At 42.3% G+C, this 20452-nt stretch overlaps 1 protein-coding gene across 3 annotated transcripts in view; it reads left to right on the top strand.

Annotated features, from left to right (window-relative positions):
• The window catches only part of LOC113166252 (carbohydrate sulfotransferase 8-like), a 57423-nt gene extending 38274 nt beyond the window's left edge, over positions 1 to 19149 (top strand). For 2 of the 3 annotated variants that reach the window (XM_026366290.1, XM_026366291.1), the window contains exons 3-4: positions 16613 to 16653; positions 17030 to 19147. In XM_026366290.1, the coding sequence (XP_026222075.1) occupies positions 16613 to 16653; positions 17030 to 18064 (1076 nt within the window). In that variant the 3' untranslated portion in view covers positions 18065 to 19147. Of the gene's footprint in view, positions 1 to 14177; positions 14286 to 16612; positions 16654 to 17029 lie in introns of all 3 variants that reach the window. The other variant, XM_026366292.1, reaches the window with a different exon arrangement.
• The last annotated feature ends 1303 nt before the right edge of the window (positions 19150 to 20452 follow it).

Genomic DNA, 20452 nt, shown 5'->3' with positions numbered 1-20452 from the left:
TAGTTATGCTGATATAGGTTAGTCTGCTGGGGACCTCTACTAATAAACTGAGCTCCTCTCCTCTCTCCTTTCTCCTGTATCAATGCAAATGCCACCATTGCATGTCATTAACTTTATGTCTTCTCTCTCCTGTAGTTGTGTTTCCTCCTCTCTGTCTCCCTCTCTCTGTACTTTTCTGCAGGTATCCTCGGCCTGGAGCTGTACATCTCCAGAATCCAGTTCATCTGCCCAATGTTCTTGATGCTTGTTGTTGTCTTTATTGCCTGCTGTTCTTTTCTCTCTTCTCTTTCCACTCACCCCAACCGGTCGAGGCAGATGGCCGCCCACTATGAGCCTGGTTCTGCTGGAGGTTTCTTCCTCTAAAGGGAGTTTTTCCTCTCCACCGTTGCCTAAAGCTTGCTCAAATGGGATTGTTAGATTTTCTCTATAATTTTTTGTATAAATATTTTCTGTAAAGTCTTAAACCTTAAACACTGTAAAGTGCCTTGAGATAACTTCTGTTGTAAATTGGCGCTATACAAATAAAATTTAATTGAATTGAATTGATAACAGCCTTCTGAGCTGACTAGGAGGTGGAGTAGGGCCTACTAACCCACATCAGTGTTTCTGATAACGGCTGTTTAATGAGGTGATAACATTCATGGCGAGATTTCATCTTTAACAAATGTGGTTTACATGGTTCTCTACTACTGCAAAGAAAATCTTTCAGGTGGACAGAAAATATATTGAGCATCTCAGAGACAGTTTTATTCTCAGTTTGCTTTCATTTAAATTAGAATTAGCAAAACCACTATACTACTGAAACATGAACAGATTTTCTGCAGCAAAGACGGGACAAACAAGTGTGATTTGCGAAAACTACTAAAAAGAAGGAAAGCTAACACCAACCAACAGTGATCAGGTCTGACAGCTCAGGAGGACGGATCAGCGAGTTTACTAGCTGCATGTGCAAATGATCCAGCAGCCGAGGAGATACACCAGCTTCTACTTTTCTGTTTCCAGAAACGGCTCAGCAGGAGCTTCAGAGTGACTACCTGGCATACTTTATTCACGTGGTCCCAGTTTACTGCCTTTTTCATGGCTCCACATGAAAGTTTGATATGCTTTGTTTTAGCTGATACTGATCACACAGTGATGTTCAGGATATCTGAGGGGGTGGGGGGTGTAATTTTAATAACAGTGCCTTTGACTTCTCTGTGAGATTCAGTTGTTTGTTTCTGTTTAGTCAAACTGTCCAATTAAAGTATGGGAACTGTCAGTGGTCAGCTCCAGATTGCAGTGGATCATGGACGTTTAGTTCTCAATGTAGTTCTGCAAACTTTTTATTCTCTAAATTCAAAACGGATTTAAGATGGTTCTGTTCACTCCGTGTCGTGACTTTCATCAGCACGAGCAAAGTCCTTCATGGCTCCTTAGAGCTGCAGGCACAATGTTTTTTATCCTCCACAGAATCTTTTAGATCAGGCAGGAGTCAGTGAACGCCGGCCCAGAACCCTAGTGCGTCCCCTATACTGTCTTCATGTCTCAGTCCCTCTCCTGTTAGCTGCAGGGAGAGTTATGAGGAGACAGAGAAAAAGTATTTGAAGAACTAAGATGTTCTTTCCTCTGAACCATCACTTCAGTTTGTGATAACAACAGTGGCGCTGAATCGCAGCTGGATCAGTCTACAAGTTTCAGAAGCTTTCCTGCTTTGGAGTGCACAGTTTCTCCAGCTGCCATGTAAGTTTCATATTGAGAACTGATCCTTCAAACCACAGAGAGGACACAGGCTACAGCAAGGTGCAGTTCTGACTCTGCTTCTGAGCTACATACAATTTTTAGCAATCTAACTTCAAACCGCCGTCATTTGTATTAAAACACCTGCAGCACGTGTCTCTGTCGCTTTCGCTGGTGAAAGGAGATTTGAGGAAGTCAGTACCAGGAACCGCCTTCAGCGTCTCACAGCTGTTTCTTAAACATTACAGGTTCAGCCACAGTTCAGCAGCTGGGAGGACACCACCTGTCAAAAACTCAGTGTTCTCCTCGTCTTCAAATACGTTCGCTGAGTCAACAGGACGAGAGCAGCTGCACCATCCTGAGAAATCAGACTGGGCAGGATGTGTTTCATTCTTTTCTGCTGCTGTTAGGCTAACATAATGCTAATGCACAGTTCCAAAAGCTTCATGCTGGCTGACAAGCACATAGGGGCTGTCATAATAAATGTGGAGCTGCAGAATGTGGAGGTGTTTGATGGCAGCAGGAGGAATCGTCCTGTTTGGAGAAGACTCAGATGCTGAGTTGTTCTGCTGTGGTAGCAGGAGTCGTGTAGTGACGATGTTTACAGAACAACATAAACAGCATCAGCTGGTCACACAGAGACAGCAGTTTCTGAAGGACACCCTGTAAACACATGCAGACAGAGCTGTCATGAATTCTAAATTGTACAAGCAAATTCTACAGGAAAATGTCACGTATCTAACTCTTAGTAGCTAGGGAACCGCTCTTTAATGCAGCCTAGGGTGAGATTGTATTTTTGTGCTGAGACAGAGGTAGAACATTCACAATAAACCTACAACTCTCTGACTGGTCACACCAGCAGATGTTAAATAGGAAAATATGGCCTTTTGTTTATTTGGGTGAATCGACTCTTTAAGCTCAGATTAAAACTCACTAAAACCATAAAACTATTTCGAGCTTCAGAATCGTAATGCTCTTTTGATGGCTCCTCTTTAATCCAGCAGGACTTTATTCTGGCTTCAGTCTTTCTTTCGCACAAGCCACCACAACACTTCACTGTAACACTTTAATACGAGCTGCTGGAGCCTGGAAATACAGACATGACGCCATGAGCTGTGACTCAGGACAATAAAAACTCCTCCCAGTTTCACATCAGAAAGTCATCGCCAGACTCTCTATGTGTACAGTGTTTATTTGAGGATCTTTTTACTTTACAGCACGTGTATTGTGATTTTTATTTTCAAGTTTCTTTTTCGTTTTACCTTGAGAACAAATGTGTAGAATTTTTATACTGCATACTTGAAGTGTAGATTCAGTTTCTATTCAATTCAGTTTTATTTGTATAGCACCAATTCACAACAGAGGTTATCTCAGGGCATTTTACAGTGTTTAAGGTTTAAGACCTTACAGAGAATAATTATACAAACAATGATTTAGAAAACCCAACAATCCCATTTGAGCAAGCTTTATGCAACAGTGGAGAGGAAAAACTCCCTTTAGAGGAAGAAACCTCCAGCAGAACCAGGCTCATAGTGGGCGGCCATCTGCCTTGACCGGTCCGAGTGAGTGGAAAGAGAAGAGAGAAAAGAACAGCAGGCAATAAGACAACAACAAGCAGCAAGAACATTGGGCAAGTCAACTGGATCTGGAGATGTACAGCTCCAGGCCGAGGATACCTGCAGAAAAGTACAGAGAGAGGGAGACAGAGAGGAGGAAACACAACTACAGGAGAGAGAAGACACAAAGTTAATGATGTGAAATGATCGACTTGCATTGATATAGGAGAAAGGAGAGAGGAGAGGAGCTCAGTTTATCAGTAGAGGTCCCCCAGCAGACTAACCTATATCAGCATAACTAAGAGATGGTTCAGAGCCACCTGATCCATCTCTAACTATAAGCTTTATAAAAAAGGAAAGTTTTAAGTCTAGTCTTAAATGTGGAGAGGGTGTCTGCCTCCAGAACCTGAACTGGGAGCTGGTTCTACAGGAGAGGGGCTTGGTAGCTAAAGGCTCTGCCTCCCATTCTACATTTGGAAACTCTAGGAACCACAAGTAAAGCTGCAGTCTGAGAACGTAGAGTTCTGCTGGGAAAATATGGAACTATGAGGTCTTTGAGATAAGATGGAGCCTGATTATTAAGTGATTTATAAGTGAACAGATTCTGGATTTAACAGGGAGCCAATGGAGAGAAGCTAACGTTGGAGAAATATGATCTCTCTTACTAATTCCAGTCAGAACTCTGGCTGCAGTATTTTGGATTAACTGGAGGCTTTTTAATGAGTTATTGGGACAAACTATTAATAATGAATTACAATAGTCCAGTCTGGAAGTAACAAATGCATGGACAAGTTTTTCAGCATCACTTTGGGACAGGATGCTCCTAATTTTAACAATGTTTCTCAGGTGGAAAAAGGCAGTTCTAGAGATTTATTTGATGTATGAAGTGAAGGAGATATCCTGATCAAAGATAACTCAGAGATTTCTTACAGTATTACTTGAGGCCAATACTAAGTCATCAATGGTGAGAATGTGATTAGACATAGTGTCTCTGAGATTTTTAGGCCCGAACAGTATAACCTCTGTCTTGTATAGATTTAGGAGAAGGAAATTGGAGGACATCCAGGTCTTTATGTCTTTTAAGTAGCTTGAAGTTTGACTAATTGATTAGTTTCTCCTGGTTTCATAGATAAGTATAGCTGGGTATCATCTGCATAACAATGGAAATTTATCCTAATAATATTGCCTAAAAGGGACATATATAAAGTGAAAATAATCGGTCCAAGCACCGAACCCTGTGGAACTCCGTAGCTGACTTTGCTGTGCATCGAAGACTCAACATTAACATGTACAAACTGAAATCTATCTGATAGATACGATTTAAACCACTCTAGTGCTGTTCCTTTGATTCCAATGACATGTTCCAGTCTGTGTAATAAAATGTTGTGATCTATAGTGTCGAATGCAGCACTAAGATCTAACATGACGAGTATAGAGAATAGACCATTGTCTGATGCTAATAGAAGATCATTAGTGACCTTTACCAGTTTGTCGATGAATGACAACTGAATCTTTATATACTCTGGTATAAAACATCCAAGTAAAGTTTAAAAGTCTACTGATCCACATCAAGAAATTTACTTTAGGAACTCGATAACTGGCTAAATGAATAAAAATAATTTTTTTCCAGTGTGAACACAAAACTGCAGCCTGTGAATATTCAACCGTTTATTGCTAACATAATCTGATTTAATTTCGTTAACATCCATGGACAATCCTGGACCCCACTGTGCAGTGTGTTTAGCATATAGTGCTTCTCTAACTGCAGGAAACTGAAACTGTCAACAAAGAACAACAACTTTTCTCTGGTGTCGTAAATGGTTTGCCCCCCTCCACCCCCGCAGTGATGAGGTGGGGGTGTAAGGGGCTGTCTCCACTCTCAGTCTGCTCAGATGACATCATGTTTTCATGACCTCAGATCTCTGTGATCCATTAATCAGACTCCTACATTATCTCCCACAGCAGTAAAATCTCTTCCTGAATTGTGTTTTTCACCTCTGAGCCACTGAAGCCTGAATTCATTTTACATAGTGAAGACATCTGTTAACGTGAGTTCACTCTTACTACTACTACTACTACTACTACTGTTGTCTACTACTGCTCTCCTCTGGATCTTTCTATGACCTCCTGTAGTTAAAGATGTGACACAGACACAGATTATCCGTTTCGTCTTCCTCTTAATTATTATTATTATTATTATTATTAGTGATCTTTAATCACTATAGCGTATATTGAAGCTACATGTCCCCGTTCGACATACTGCACCAGTTAGTTTACTGCAGTAAACAAGTACCCACATATTGATCGTTTTATTGACAACTTAATTGTCGGTGTGTTTAGTTATTTGAATCTTTTTAATGAACATGATTAAAACAGCTGAAATTATTTTTCACTTGTGGTAGTCACATGTTATTAATTCATCTTTTATCTATCCAATGTTTAACTTGTTAGACACATTTTACACCTGTTTAGCTCACCTGGTGTCCTCTGAATAAAACTAAAAAAGGGGTAATAATCATAAATACAATAAATTAGAATTTATGAAGAGAAAGGTTTTCTCTCATTAATTAGACCACACATTTGATCATTTAATAAAAAAGAACATAAGTGTGTGTGTCAGTTCTAGTTAAGACTTTTCTGAGTGTATCCTGACCTAGTCACTGTCTGGATCACAGTGGGATTATTATGGGATGGACGTCTGTTTGTGTCTGGATTCAGGATGTGGCTCCTGTGTATCAGGATCATAACACACACAGGCAGCTGCCGTCTGTATTATTCATGGGGCTCCTGTGTTATTCATGCTGTTGTGGTCTGGTCTGCCTCGGCTGAAGGCGACGACATGAAGCCGGAGAAAACCTTGATGAATAAAACAGTATCAGACGACTCATCTGCTTAACCTGTGGGTGAAGCTTGTTGCACAGCATTGGCCGAATATCTGAAAATCACTTAAAGTGACTGAGTACATTTATTCAGTACAGATTTGAGGTAGTTGTACTATTGTCACATATAACTTTACTCTATCACAAGAGAGAGGGAAATATTATAGTTTTTGCTCCACTACATCTATCTGATAACGGTAATCGTGAGAATCGTATCGTTCATAAAGAAAATGAGACGTGACTTTACCATTCGTCATTACATTTATTATTTTGCCTGCTGACACAATGAATAAAAATGTTGTTGGTTTTCTTTGAACTCATCAAATGTCAAACATCAAACCAACACAGCGCTGCTGGTTGGCTCAATCCCTTTTATCATGAGTCTTAGTCCTAATCAGAAAGTAAACTGGTCTCTGATTCCAGAGTCTCTGTGGATTCTGCAGATCCTGCATGAACGGGACCCAGTAACGTGACTAAACAGTGACAATAACTGAGTCCTAAAAGTGAGGTTAGACTTTTCAGAATATTATAACTTGCACCAGTGTCAACATGCTCGCGTCATCAAGCTCCTTAGCTGCTTGAAATAGAAACCAAATCACATCTCCTGATGGTGTGTGTGGAGTGTTGGCAGCGTGAGGGATAAAGAGGTCCCAAAGCACAGGGTAAGAAGTTGTTCTGGCCCAAAACCTTCTAACAGTTGTGCTCCTTCCTGACTGACTAGGTTTCAGCTTACTGTTGAATGTCTTCACCTTATGATTTTCTTTACCTGTTACTCCTGTTGGTTCAGATCTGGAATCAGGTGAAGCTGTGCCTCATTTCAGTTGCTTTACATCCATAACACGAACACAGTTAACTGTGTTTTAACTAGACATGAAGAGATAAAGATGGAGTCTGTTCTTTCATCAAACCTCAGCAGAGATTGTCCAGTTTTCTAAACAGCTGACAGCGGTTTGATGTGGGACAGATCTCAATTCACACTGACTGAGAGTCCTGGCTGCAGACACACTGTTAGAAACAGACCTGCAGTAATGGTGTGGTGGTGAGAGAGGTGGGAAGCAGTTTGGCAGAGGAAATTCTCCTGAGTGGTGGGACAGCTTTAAACAGCCTCACCTCTCCTCATCCGGCTCCTCTCTGTCCATCTTTTATTGATGTTCAGGTTGTGAATATTTCAGCGTGACTTCAAAGTGTTTCAGATCGAGCTGTTTGAGGAGCTGTCCTGCCACACTTTCTCTCTCCTAAGCACTCAGAGTCAACAGGAGCCTGGACAGACACCAGCTGTAGTGAACGGTGGTGAGAAAAAGTATATGATCGGATCACGTCACGAGTGCAGACAAACACAATGTGCTTCACATAACAAAACCTAACAATCAAAACCTTTCATGTCTGTACTGACGACAATAAGAAGATGTTGGGAATTAATTTTGCCTCCAGGTCCCGAGACAGAAGAACCTCAACTCATGATGCTCCCTCCACGGTACTTCACTACTATTACCAAAACCAGAGCGAAAGAAGAAGGAATGAGAAACGTAAACATCCCTCCACATTACTCATTAAGTTCAGAACAGGTTAGGAACCTGAGATAGTGTGATGTGAATGTTTGATTTGTGCATAAGTTTATATAGGGATAGCATGTTCCCTGTTTAACAAGAAATGTGTCGATGGGAACGGGACATACATGAGATCACAGAGACCTTAAGTCGACATTTGAAGAAAGGTGTTCTTGAGATACTAAGTTCACAAACGGATGGACAACCTGACCAACACGTACATATATTTTACTTTTTAAAAAGAAAACTTTTTGGCGTTTTGTCTGCTTCTCAGTGGATTGTAGAGGAATTTAGTTACATCAGATGACAGAGACAGGATGTGACTTAATTGTTAATTAAGTCACAGAAGCTTAATGAAGAAGTAAAAGAATTGCAACAAAAACCAAATGTTCATGTTTTTATTCATGATGCACTGTTCTAGATGTACAAAGCCGCCACAAGTTCAGGTCTGCCACACTGATACAGTGCTTTACTGCCTCAATACAGTAAAGCTTCAGGACGCACCACTAAACCCACTTCAGAGGATTGATCCCAAACTGTGTAGTCTGATGCACACTAATACAAAACCTCCAGTGAAGATTTGTATATTTCTCATAGTTTGTGAGTGTGGAGTTTAGAACCCAGAAGGTTAAATGTGGAGGTGCTGTGGACATGCATCGCTCTTAACTTCACTAACTAACCACACGCTAACTAAACAGGCTGCAGAGCACTGACACTGAGCTCAGTGAAGACTCAGTGAAGACAGTACATGGGAAGAGGACTTCTTGGAAGAGGACTAATTGTGTTCCTCAGTACAGCACAGAGCTTGTATCTTAACAAAATCTGGCAGCTGCTCATAAGACACATATTTAAAGACTTTAAAGATGTGGGTCTTTGCCAGGTATATTAATGCCTGTGAAGTGATAGTAAGCTGCTTGGGAGGACTTCCTGCCAGTTTTGACACTTTGATCAGCTTCAGATGTTAAAAAGCAGGAGATGAAAACCTTCACAGAGCTGCAGCTCCTCGGATACTGAGCACTGATTGGTGAAGCTGCTGCACAGTCCAAAGTCTGCTTCACTGGTCTGCTTTCCCTTTTTCAGTGATGAATATAGACTACTGGCCCTTATGTCACCTTTAATTCTCTGACCTCATGTCTTGGACACAAATCAAGGACCCTGTGCACATGTCCATCAGAAACCTGGATGAGGTTTGGGTGTGAAACTCTGAGTTATGAACTCTCTACTTCTGATTCAGCCTCATTTGCATGTTGTCTTTTAGCTTTTGGCCAATAACTAACTTCAGTGTAGTTTTACAATAAAGTCACATTTTAGAACTTGCAAAAGAGAATTTTTATGTATTTTCTATCACAGTTAAAAACTTTCTTCAGCAGGTTCAGTAAGAGAAACGGTTTGTTTCAGTCCAGAAATACAAGAGTTTCCATAAATGTGATAGAAAAGACATTTACACTGTTTACACTGTGTTTACTCCCAGCAGCACAGGAAATGTGATGCTGAACACATCACATTACCTTGCCTGTAAAAAGTCTTCACCCCCTTGGATGGTTTATCCGTATATTGACATTATAAATCAGTCGTGGTCAATAAAAGTTGGCGACTTTGACAAAAAACATTTCAGAAAAATACCTCATTAAAGTGAAAACCGGTTTGTACAAAGTAATGTCAATCAAATAAAAAATATAAGGTGAAATCAGTGTTTGCATTAATATTCACCCCCTTCAGGTCAGTATTTAGTAGATGCACCTTCGGCTGCAATCATAGCATGGAGTCTGTGTGGATAGGTCTAAATTAGGCTTGCTCAGCTGGACAGTGAAATTTTTGCCATTCTTCTTTGCAAAACTGCTGAAACTCTGTCAGGTTGCGTGGGGATCAGGTGTGAACAGCCCTGTTCAAGTCCATCTACAAATTCTCTATTGGATTGAGGACTGGGCTTTCACTCGGCCACTCCAGAACATTCACCTCGTTGTCGGTAAACCATTTCTGTGTAGTTTTCGCTGTATGTTTTGAGTCATTGTCTTGCTGGAAAATAAATCTTCTCCCAAGCCGTAGTTGTCTTGCCAACTGAGTAATATTGTCCTCCTGGATTGTCCTATATTTTCCGCATTCATCTCACTCTACCTTAACAAGCCTTCTAAGGCCGGCTGCCAAGAAGCATCCCAACAGCATGACGCTGCCACTACCGTGTTTCACAGTGGGGATGGTGTGTTTGTGGTGATATGCAATAATCATAGCGTGATGTCTGATGGACAAAAAGCACCATTTTGGTCCAATCAGACCAAACAACGCTCTTCCACTGGACCATGGAGTCTTTCATATGTCTATTGGTGAACTCAATTCGTGATTTAACATGCGTTTTCTTCAACAGTGTCTTTCTCCTTGCCACTCTCCCCTAAAGCTTTGACTGGTAAGGAGCCCGGTCAACAGTTGTTGTATGTACAGTCTCTCCTATCTCAGTTGCTGAAGCTTGTAACTCAGAGCAGTCATTGGTGTCATCCATCCCCTGACTTTTCAATGACCTGTTCTCTTAGTTTCTGGGAGTGTTCTTCTATCCTCATGGTGTAATGGTAGCCAGGAATACTGATTAATCAGTAACTGCACCTTCCAGGCACAAGTGTCTTTATACTGCAATCACTTGAGACGCATTCACTGCACTCAGGTGATCCCCATTTCACTAATTGTGGGACTACTAGCACCAAGTATCTGGACCTCTGTTGGATTAAGTCAGTCGTTCTAAAGGGGGTGAATAATTATTAATGCAATCACTGATTTCACCTTACATATTTTAATTTAATTAAAATTACTTTGTAGAAACCTGTTTTCACTTTGACATTATTGAGGTATTTTTCTGAATTTCTTTTTATCAAAGTCGCCAACTTTTATTGACCATGACTGATTTATAATGTCCGTAAAAGGATGAAACATCCAAGTGGGTGAAGACTTTTTAAAGGCACTGCATAATCACCATCATGAGCAGAGTAGCTGGTGAGTTGTAAAATGTTAATTATCACTGATCTGATTTGTTTTTCTCCAATATCTGATGTGCACAGTAAACAGGAGCAGATGCTCTATAACCATACAAACGTTTGAATAAGCTGCTGCCAGATTTACCGACCTGACTCTCTTCATACACATTCACTGTTCGTATAAAATTCCATAATTTCTGTGGTTGTGCGACAATGACAAATTGTTAAAATTGAATTGAATTGAATTGAATTCATACTGTTTCTACTGTGTCTAGCCACTGAGGAATTGTAGTGTGATTATGCTGCTGTTACTCTCTATAAACCGAGTTTCAGATTAGATTGGATTTACAGCTTGATGATTCCCACAGTACATACTGCAGTCACACTTTAACCTGTGAACAGAGCTTGTGCTGTCGGCTGATCTGTGGCGTACCCTGCTGAACTGCTCTGATGTCTCTGGGATGTGGTTCCGAATTGCAGCTTCTGGCTGTTTGTTGATGTAACAGAACAAATTAATGTCACCTGTAATTTCATGGTCCACCAGAGAGTCGAGGTTTCCAGTTTCTGAAATGGACCATGAGAACCATAAAGTGTTTGATTGTTCACGGCCTGTGAGTCTGATTACATAAGAGAGGAGGTACACTACAAGGCCAGAAGGATGTGGACAGCAGTGATGTCCTGGATCTGTGTTTCCTGCTATTGTTTTTTCAGTTCCAACAAACTGAAACCTTAAAACTATGGCAGGGGTGGGTGCAGTGCGAGGGCCTTTGGGTGCACCGTTTATCGTATCGGATCTGGATAGGTGAAAAGCAGATCCCATGGTCTTTCTGCAGGTAGTGATGTAGTTGTTCAGGATTCTCTCTGCGGAGGATGGGTTGGGGGGACACAAGCTTTCTTTAGACGCTGTGGAAGATGCAGACTGAAATAAAGGGTTCTGATATAAATAAACTGACAGCAGGTTCTGCTCAACTGATTTTTTTCATGATGTGATGTTGCTCATAGCAGTGCTACCAGTCAGCATTCACCAGGCTCAGCTGTGGGACCGCTCAGCTGACGGGATTGGCTGCATCAGGTGAAAAGCTCAGCAACACAGCAGTTAATTAATTGGAGTCGTGACGCCCCGATCAGGAGTGAGTAAACACACCTGTACAACCCGAGTGCTGTGACTCGGTTGCTGTTCTGCTAAAGTTGGCATTTCTCAGAGCTGGAGAAACAGTTTGTGGAGTTGCTGATACTGGAGGATAAAATACAAGGAAATGGGAGGAGGAAAGCTAAAACACTGCTAACTGCAGTACAGTGTGTGTGTGTGTGGGGGGTCACATTTCAGTCCCAAGTGTGGTCCTGACTTCAGCCTGCTGACCACACACTGCTCAATAACTTCACTCTCTACTCTTCTGTGTCTCTTGTCCAGGGACCTTTAACCCGTTCATGAATCCCTCCCTCAGCCTCCTCATTCCACACCCTGCTTCCTCCCGTCTGCTATGTGCTGTGATATGCTGAGGCCTAACCCGTCGTGTCCGTGCTGTACCTGCAGCACTTTCACATCGTGTCTCTGTGTGTAAGTGCTGATGACACTGTTTTCTCACAGCGTCATCTCCAGGATGACTTAATGTAACTGAATAACACGACAAGTGGTCTTTTTCAAGTACAATGAGTCTGTCTGTGACCAGTTAGGCAGCAGTACACGTCCCATACCCAGTAATCCAGTTAATGAACTGTTTTTTAGAGTAAAGACGTTCGTTCAAACATTACTGTGTCAGAATAATGTCACCTGAGCATCACTGGATAAAGAGGTCACTGTCAGCAGAAGCTGCTCTTTTCTCTATGTGTTATCACATCATTAATAAATGTTAAACAATTCCTACTGCTGGCCTCTGCGTCTTTTATAGACAGTACATAGAGGTGGACGTATCTAGACTGTTAGTTTACTCCTGAGGTGCTGATCACAGTCTATGCCATAGTTTCCTCTTGGAGACAGAAATAAAGGCTGATGCATTCTCTTGCTTCCTGCTAATGTACTTTATTCACAGATTGATGTCAGTGTGTTTCTTAGAGGAATCATCATGTCTTCTGAATAAAGAAACTTGATGCTTTCTGCACTGGCTTCATCCCGCCGGGTGTCTGTGGGTTTTTGTGCAGTTTTATAGCTCCACAGTGGACTGAGCGTCACTGCAGCATTCGTTTCTGTATCAGGGTATAGGTCTCAGTGATAATTCACTGCTGACTGAATCCACAGGAAATCTACTGTACACAGGGCCGAGGAGTCTGAAAACACACTGTGGGAATGACCATTATGCTCCTGCAGCCTCCCCACAGCCCCCCATCCACAGCTCAACACCATCTGGTGTAAGAATGTTTGTAAGACACAGAGAGACTGAGATTCCTTTGCAAAGCTGATGTCTGCGGACGTGACTGGTGACAGATTCAGGTGTCTTATAGACTTGTTCCAATCCTGCACTATTGAGCCTTGAGTCGAGACTTCTGAGAAACAGCTTCCGACGTCCGCCGAGGCCAGGACCGACTTCATGGTAGCTTGTAATCAACCCCAGTCACCACACGCATCCCATAGGGACCATACGGGGGATCCAAGAGACCAGATCTCCAACCAGAAGTTGAGTACCAGGACGAGTCAGACAGGGCCAGAGGGCAAAGGGTGGAACGACGTGTAGCTCGACAGAGAGACAGGAAGAGGGAAAAGAGAGAGAAGAGGAGAGATAACAGTTAGATATGATCACAGTCAGATAACGTAAGAGGTGAATGTATATGAGTGCAGCAGGGACTCCGGCAGGACTAACTATGACAGCCTAACTAAAAGGGTGGGCCATAAGGAAACACAGACATGAGGGCTCCCTGGGATGTAGAGCAACCAATAACTTCACCGTCAACAAACCTGAGTGAATCTGTTCAGTCATTAACACGTTCTGGGTCGTGAACTGCACTGCAGCTCCAGTCAACTGTTGCTTCAATGAACCTCAAGGTTTGGACCGTCTTCAGGAACCTTAAATACTGGATGTCCATGTCACAACCCACACTGGCAGCTTGATTTGCTTCCGTCTGACTTCAGTTCGTCTGTAGCAGCAGTATCTAATCAACGCTGAACGGCGTGAAGACACATTTTAGATCTGATGTGATAAACAGAGAGAAGGAGGTCACACTGTGCTCCATAACAAACCAGTGAACTCTTAAAGGACCAGTCTGTGCAGCACATTATTTATTCCTTAATTTCTTTTTAACCATGTTTGTTTGTGTTTAACATGACAGCACATTTTAACAGAACATCATTTTCTAACCACAAACTTGCTGTTTTTTAAAAAGATTTTTTGCATGGCTTCAGAGAGACTTGTGGAGTATTTTTTTATTGTGTGTTTGTTTTTATGCTGAGTTTCTTTGAAATAAAAAATGTGCAAAGGAAGATGCGGAAGAGTTCTGTTTTCAGCTGTTTTTTAAAGATTGCAAGTGAGGTGGCTGAGCGTGCAGAGATATTTGCCTTCAGATTGTTTTTACACATTTTTTCCACAGATTTCCAGTGAAACGTTTAGAAAGGAACTGTTTGCCAGGAGAAGCCTGAGCCTGAAGTCACAGTCTTCCTCTGAGACTAAACACCAAGAACCATAAAACTATAAAAAGGTGAATTACAGTGAAGTCAGACAAACTGGATGTTAGGATCAGATATTTGGGCAGAAAAGAGGTGGTCAGGGTCAGCATGTCCTTTATGTTATTTGTCACCATCCTGCATTGTGTTAATATGAAACGTGATCCATTTGCATTTATTGTTCAGTTTAATAGGAACACAGTTTTAGGCGTTGAACCAACGAACGTTGATTGACGGTGTTGGGTTACTGTGTGACATCGTGTTTTTAGGCTGATGAATATGAAGCTGCTGTTTTAGTGACATTTGTGATAAGAAGAGCATTTGATATTCCTCGTAGCTCAGTGCGACCTTTAAACAGGGGTTTGAGTCGGGGGGTGACTGCTTCCTAAACAGATTTAAACCTTTGGTGGACAGCTGCAGTGAGAAGAGCGGAGCAACTCATTGTGTGGAGAAAAGGTAGAAACCCGCCGCTGCTACTAGAATGTGATGATTTCTAACAACAGTTTAAGGACATGAAGCTCTTTTCTAAAATTGGCAGTTTACGGCCACATCACATGTCGTTCCATTTCATATCTCTAGTCTGTACAACCTGACAGATTCAACCTGTTAAACCACAGAGCACTTCTATTCAAGAGTAAAGATCCTTTTGTTAATGTCAGGGGAAAATGTTTTGGAATGTTTCAGCTTCTCGGCTTCAAAAACCACCGCAGGAATACACACTTACAAGTGTTATGTTACAGACCACGCTGGTATGTTATGCATTAATATCCAGTACTGAAAGGTAATTATACTGTACATTTACACACAACAGACTAGTGTGGTGAATTAAACAAAACTGAAATAACTTGGAGTGAAACCAAAGCTGGAGCCTAAATCTGTGTCTCAACAATCTTCATCTGAATGTTTCAACTTCAGTGATTTATAGAAGAAACAACTGAAGTCATATTATATTGTATTGTCGTCCAGTTTGGAGATGAAGTATGAACTGCTTCATGGAGCCAGTTGGTTTAGTTTCTGCAGCACTGAGAGCCACAGAGCTGCCACCTGCAGGTCTGAGACTCAGGATTAGACGACTGTTTGTGCGTGTGAGAGACAGTGAGGTGCAGGGTGGGTAATAAATAACCAGGAGCTGCTAACCTTCAGTGTCAGGAAGCTGCTGAGAGGCCATCTGGAGCCGTGACTGGTCGGGAACAGGAAGCCACCACCCCCACAGTGTGTGTGTCTGTGCATGTTATAGCCTCTATATTTCCTATGTGTCCTTGTGGTCGTGTCCATGAATTTTAGTCTGATCCCATCAATGTGAACGATGGGGTCCACACGCTTTCACAGTGCGAAACAGAAACAGAGATATGGAAACACCTTCTTTTTGTCAGCTTCATTAGACTCGTGCCTGGTTCTGGTTTACAGTATAAACCTCACTCACAAATACGTAGGTACAAATACGGTACCCAGGTCTTGGTTTAAAAATGTAATTTAAAATAATTATTAATACATCAGTGATGTCGCTGGATGGTGTAGTGGAAACCTCTACGCGGCAGACCGGGGTTCAATTCCCAGCTCTAGCCTACCTACATTAGGGGTCCTCAAGACCTCCTTATGCTAACCTTTGGCTTGTACACCGTCTCCATCAGACAGTCTGATTTCATCTGGTTCAGCTCAGAGGTTGTAATGAATCGTGTTTGACAGATGATTGAACTCATTAGCAGTGAACAGATTCTGTTTCTGTGTCTTATCTGTTGTTATGAAGGAAATATGTTAAAGCTGTTTGTCTTTCAGGAAGCAGAATATTCTGCTGGATGTGTTAATTAAGACATTTACCCAGGTCTGAAGCCACAGCAGCTCATGTAAAACACAGTCATTTATATGGTGGAAACACAGAGTTCATATGTTTGAGTCATGTGCAGTTCTTTCTTTGGCTCAGCTGTAAGAACAAAAACATCCAAACCTCTAACACCCCTGAATCCACACAGCTGGTTTTCATATGTAACGTACGTACGAGCTGTAGATTCGGATGCTAAATGTCACAGCTCAGTGGTTGGTGAGCGTTTCTGGACCTCCGGTGTACAGGTGTTGGTCTGTCCTCACTGCCTGTTCTCTTCTCCAGCTCTGAGTGTGATGCTGTGCAGGTGCATGAGTTTGTTCAGGAAACATTTGTTTACTTTAAACCTGCTTCACATTCAAATAAGAAGCAACAGTTTATAAAACTGCACCTTTCAAACGTTTTCACTCATACAAGTGATAAACACGTTTATCAGTCTCACTGTGGAGCAGGTGTCCTGCTGCTGCTGCTGCTGCTGCTGATGATGATGATGATGAAGCCTCGGATCAGCTCATGTCTTGTTGTCCTTGTCTTTCTGTGCAGGTGTGAATGTGCTGATGGCCCCCAGGTGGCCCCTGGAGAAGGTGAGTCCAACTGAAGCTGCTCCAATGCAGGCAAACGGGAGACCGCGCCACCTGGTGGACTGCTACTGAAACTACAATCACTTACTGGACTGGGTTTAGTCAGTGGTGGAAGTAAAATAGATAATATAACATCATAGACGACTTCTGTTTAATGATACTTCACTATTAGGAGGTGACGTATAGTTTTACTTTATATATTTTACCTTTACCTGAAACACATGATGAGCTTATTAACTGTCAATTCAATCAGTGTTTTCCACTAAAACTTCTCCCAACATTGAATTTCTACCAAGGTTTTATTAACAAGCAGCAGAACATTGAATATTTTCTGCTCATGTGAAGACCCTCGGTGTGTCTGTCTCTGTCTCTGCTGCAGGACGAGGTGACAGACAGCGCAGCTGCAGGAAACCTGTCTCCCTCTGACCTCGGACAGCAGCAGTTGCCTCTCTCCGTCTTCTCGGACTCGTCTCCGCCGACGTTTGACGAATCTTCAGTTGGCTCCAAGCCGCCAGTCACCAAACGCCACAGGAAGCTCCTCCTAAAGACGGGCGCAGAGGTGGAGCGGAGGACGGAGCCTGTGAGGACGCAGGTTTTATCCTCCCGCCGCCGCCTGCTGAGTGAAGTCTGTGCCAGATACCAGCCGGGCGTCATGACGCAGCCCGTCACTCAGCGGCAGGTGTCGCGGATTTACGTGGAGGACCGGTTCAGGCTGCTGTACTGCGAGGTTCCTAAAGCCGGCTGCTCCAACTGGAAGCGGGTGCTGATGGTGTTGGGCGGCAGCGCCACCTCCACACGAGCCATCCCTCATGATGCGGCACATTACGCCAACCGCCTGCGGCGGCTGGAGAGCTACGACCAGGCCGGCATCGCCGAGAGACTCCGCTCTTACACCAAGGTGCTGTTCGTCAGGGAGCCCTTCGAGCGCCTGGTGTCGGCCTTTCGGGACAAGTTTGAGAGTCCAAACTCGTACTACCACCCGGTGTTCGGACGGCCCATCATCTCCAGGTACCGCGTCAACGCCAGCCGCATCGCGCTGCGCACCGGTGCCGGAGTCACCTTCAGGGAGTTCGTCCAGTACCTGCTGGATGTGCACAGGCCGGTGGGGATGGACATCCACTGGGAGCCGGTCAGCCAGCTGTGTAACCCCTGCCTCCTCAGATACAACTTCATCGGGAAGTTCGAGGATCTGCAGGAAGAAGCCAACTTCCTGCTGCGGAGCGTCGGGGCGCCCAGGAACCTCAGCTTCCCCGATTTCAAAGACAGGAACCCTCTTGCAGAGAGGACTTCCTCCTCCATCACCCAGAAATACTTCTCCCAGCTGAACTCCACAGAGAGACAGAAAGCCTTCGACTTCTACTACATGGATTACCTGATGTTTAACTACCCCAAACCCTTCAAAGACCTGCACTGAGCCGTGCTGGAGGGGGGGGGCGTTAACAAAGCCAAGTGTGTTAATTCAGCTTCATTTATAATTTTTTATAAATGTGTATTAATTCAGTGCTCAGTGTCTCGGATACCAGGAGGGGCCCCTAATAGATGCTAATGTCACAGTTCAGTGGTTGAGTGTCTGTGGGGATTCTACTGGTTCTGTTGCCACTGCCGTTTCTTTTCTCTGGGTTCTTCTGGCTTCTGTGAAGTTTCGTCTGAATCACTGTATGACTGCCTGCAGTGACTCTACTGTTCCCATGTGGTCTTACCACAGACTCTGTCCCCAGTCGGACACCTGAACAACACGAACACAGGTGAATCTCTTCGGATTTCATCATCAGTTCGATACAGTTCTTCACCTCATCGTTTTATAACAGCTGACGATTCTCTACGGTTTATTAGCTCGATGTGGACGTTGTGTGTCCGTCCTACTGTTACCATGGAGATGTTATTTGTGCTGTGTGAAACAGGAACAGCGACACACTGAAGTCCAGCGTGAAGTCAGAACATAACCACGCTGCTCGAAGCCTTAACACTGCTGTCGGCCCCGAAGCTTCACGGTATCCCACTAATAAATGTGTTGGACTCTTGTTCCTCTGGGTTCATGTTTATTCTTTACTCGCCACACACAGATAGGACCATAAAGTCCAGGATCAGGAGCAGGATCAGGTGAAAACACATGTCCAGTGTTTCTGTACATTTTCTTTTTGAACTATTTTCAGTCTGAGGTTTGACTGAACTCAACAGTCTTAATGAATCAGGTCCACATCCACAGCTCAGCCAGAAATGAACGTAAACATGTCCGTACACAAAGTGAACATTAGGTTCTGATCCAACAGGGAGGTTCAGTTTGTGTTCTCAGAGTTTGTGGTGTCCACCCTGTGATGTCTCTGAGGACGTCTGATTACAAACTGGACCATCTCTTAGGAACCTGCGGTCCAGCCATGATGTGACACTGACACATGGGTGGTTTGTTGTCTAGTTCAGTGTATTGAACACCGTCCATCTGCGTGTTGGAACAGCAGTCTGGCCTGGTTCTGATGTTTCTGCTGAGTCAGCACGGATCTGCTGGAAGCTCATATTTCTACCAGGTGAACAACAGCTGCAGGTAGATTTATTGAACTAGTCTCTGAAATGAGTTCACTGGATCAGACTCAGAAGATCTGACCTGTGTGCAGGTGTCAACGTGCTCACTGACGCTAATCATCATAGTTGATCATTAATTATCACTAATCATCACTAGTCATCACTAATCATCACTAGTCATCACTAATGATCACTAGTTATCACTAATGATCACTAGTAATCACTAATTATCACTAATCATCACTAATTATCACTAGTCATCGCTAATGATCACTAGTCATCACTAATCATCACTAGTCATCACTAGTTATCACTAGATATCACTAATCATCACTAGTTATCACTAATTATCACTAATTATCACTAGTCATCACTAGTCATCACTAATCATTACTAATCATCAATATTTATCACTAATCATCACTAGTTATCACTAATCATCACTAGTTATCACTAATCATCACTAGTCATCACTAGTCATCACTAATCATTACTAATCATCAATATTTATCACTAATCATCACTAGTCATCACTAATCATAACTAATTTTCACTAGTCATCACTATTTATCACTAGTTATCACTAATCATCATTAGTTATCACTAATTATCACTAATTATCACTAGTCATCACTAGTCATCACTAATCATTACTAATCATCAATATTTATCACTAATCATTACTAGTTATCACTAATCATCACTAGTTATCACTAATCATCACTAGTCATCACTAGTCATCACTAATCATTACTAATCATCAATATTTATCACTAATCATCACTAGTCATCACTAATCATAACTAATTTTCACTAGTCATCACTATTTATCACTAGTTATCACTAATCATCATTAGTTATCACTAATTATCACTAATTATCACTAGTCATCACTAGTCATCACTAATCATTACTAATCATCAATATTTATCACTAATCATTACTAGTTATCACTAATCATCACTAGTCATCACTAGTCATCACTAATCATTACTAATCATCAATATTTATCACTAATCATAACTAATTTTCACTAGTCATCACTAATCATAACTAATTTTCACTAGTCATCACTATTTATCACTAGTTATCACTAATCATCATTAGTTATCACTAATCATCACTAGTTATCACTAATCATCATTAGTTATCACTAATCATCACTAGTTATCGCTAATCATCACTAATCATCACTAGTTATTACTAATTATCACTAATCATTAGTTATCACTAATCATCACTATGTATCACTAATCATCACTAATTATCACTATTTATCACTAAT

The sequence above is a fragment of the Anabas testudineus genome, chromosome 6, assembly GCF_900324465.2.
Source record: "Anabas testudineus chromosome 6, fAnaTes1.2, whole genome shotgun sequence".
NCBI classification, from domain to species: Eukaryota; Metazoa; Chordata; class Actinopteri; order Anabantiformes; family Anabantidae; genus Anabas; species Anabas testudineus.
The sequence above is the reverse complement of the archived record's forward strand: the minus strand, read 5'-3'. Positions and strand labels throughout refer to the sequence as shown.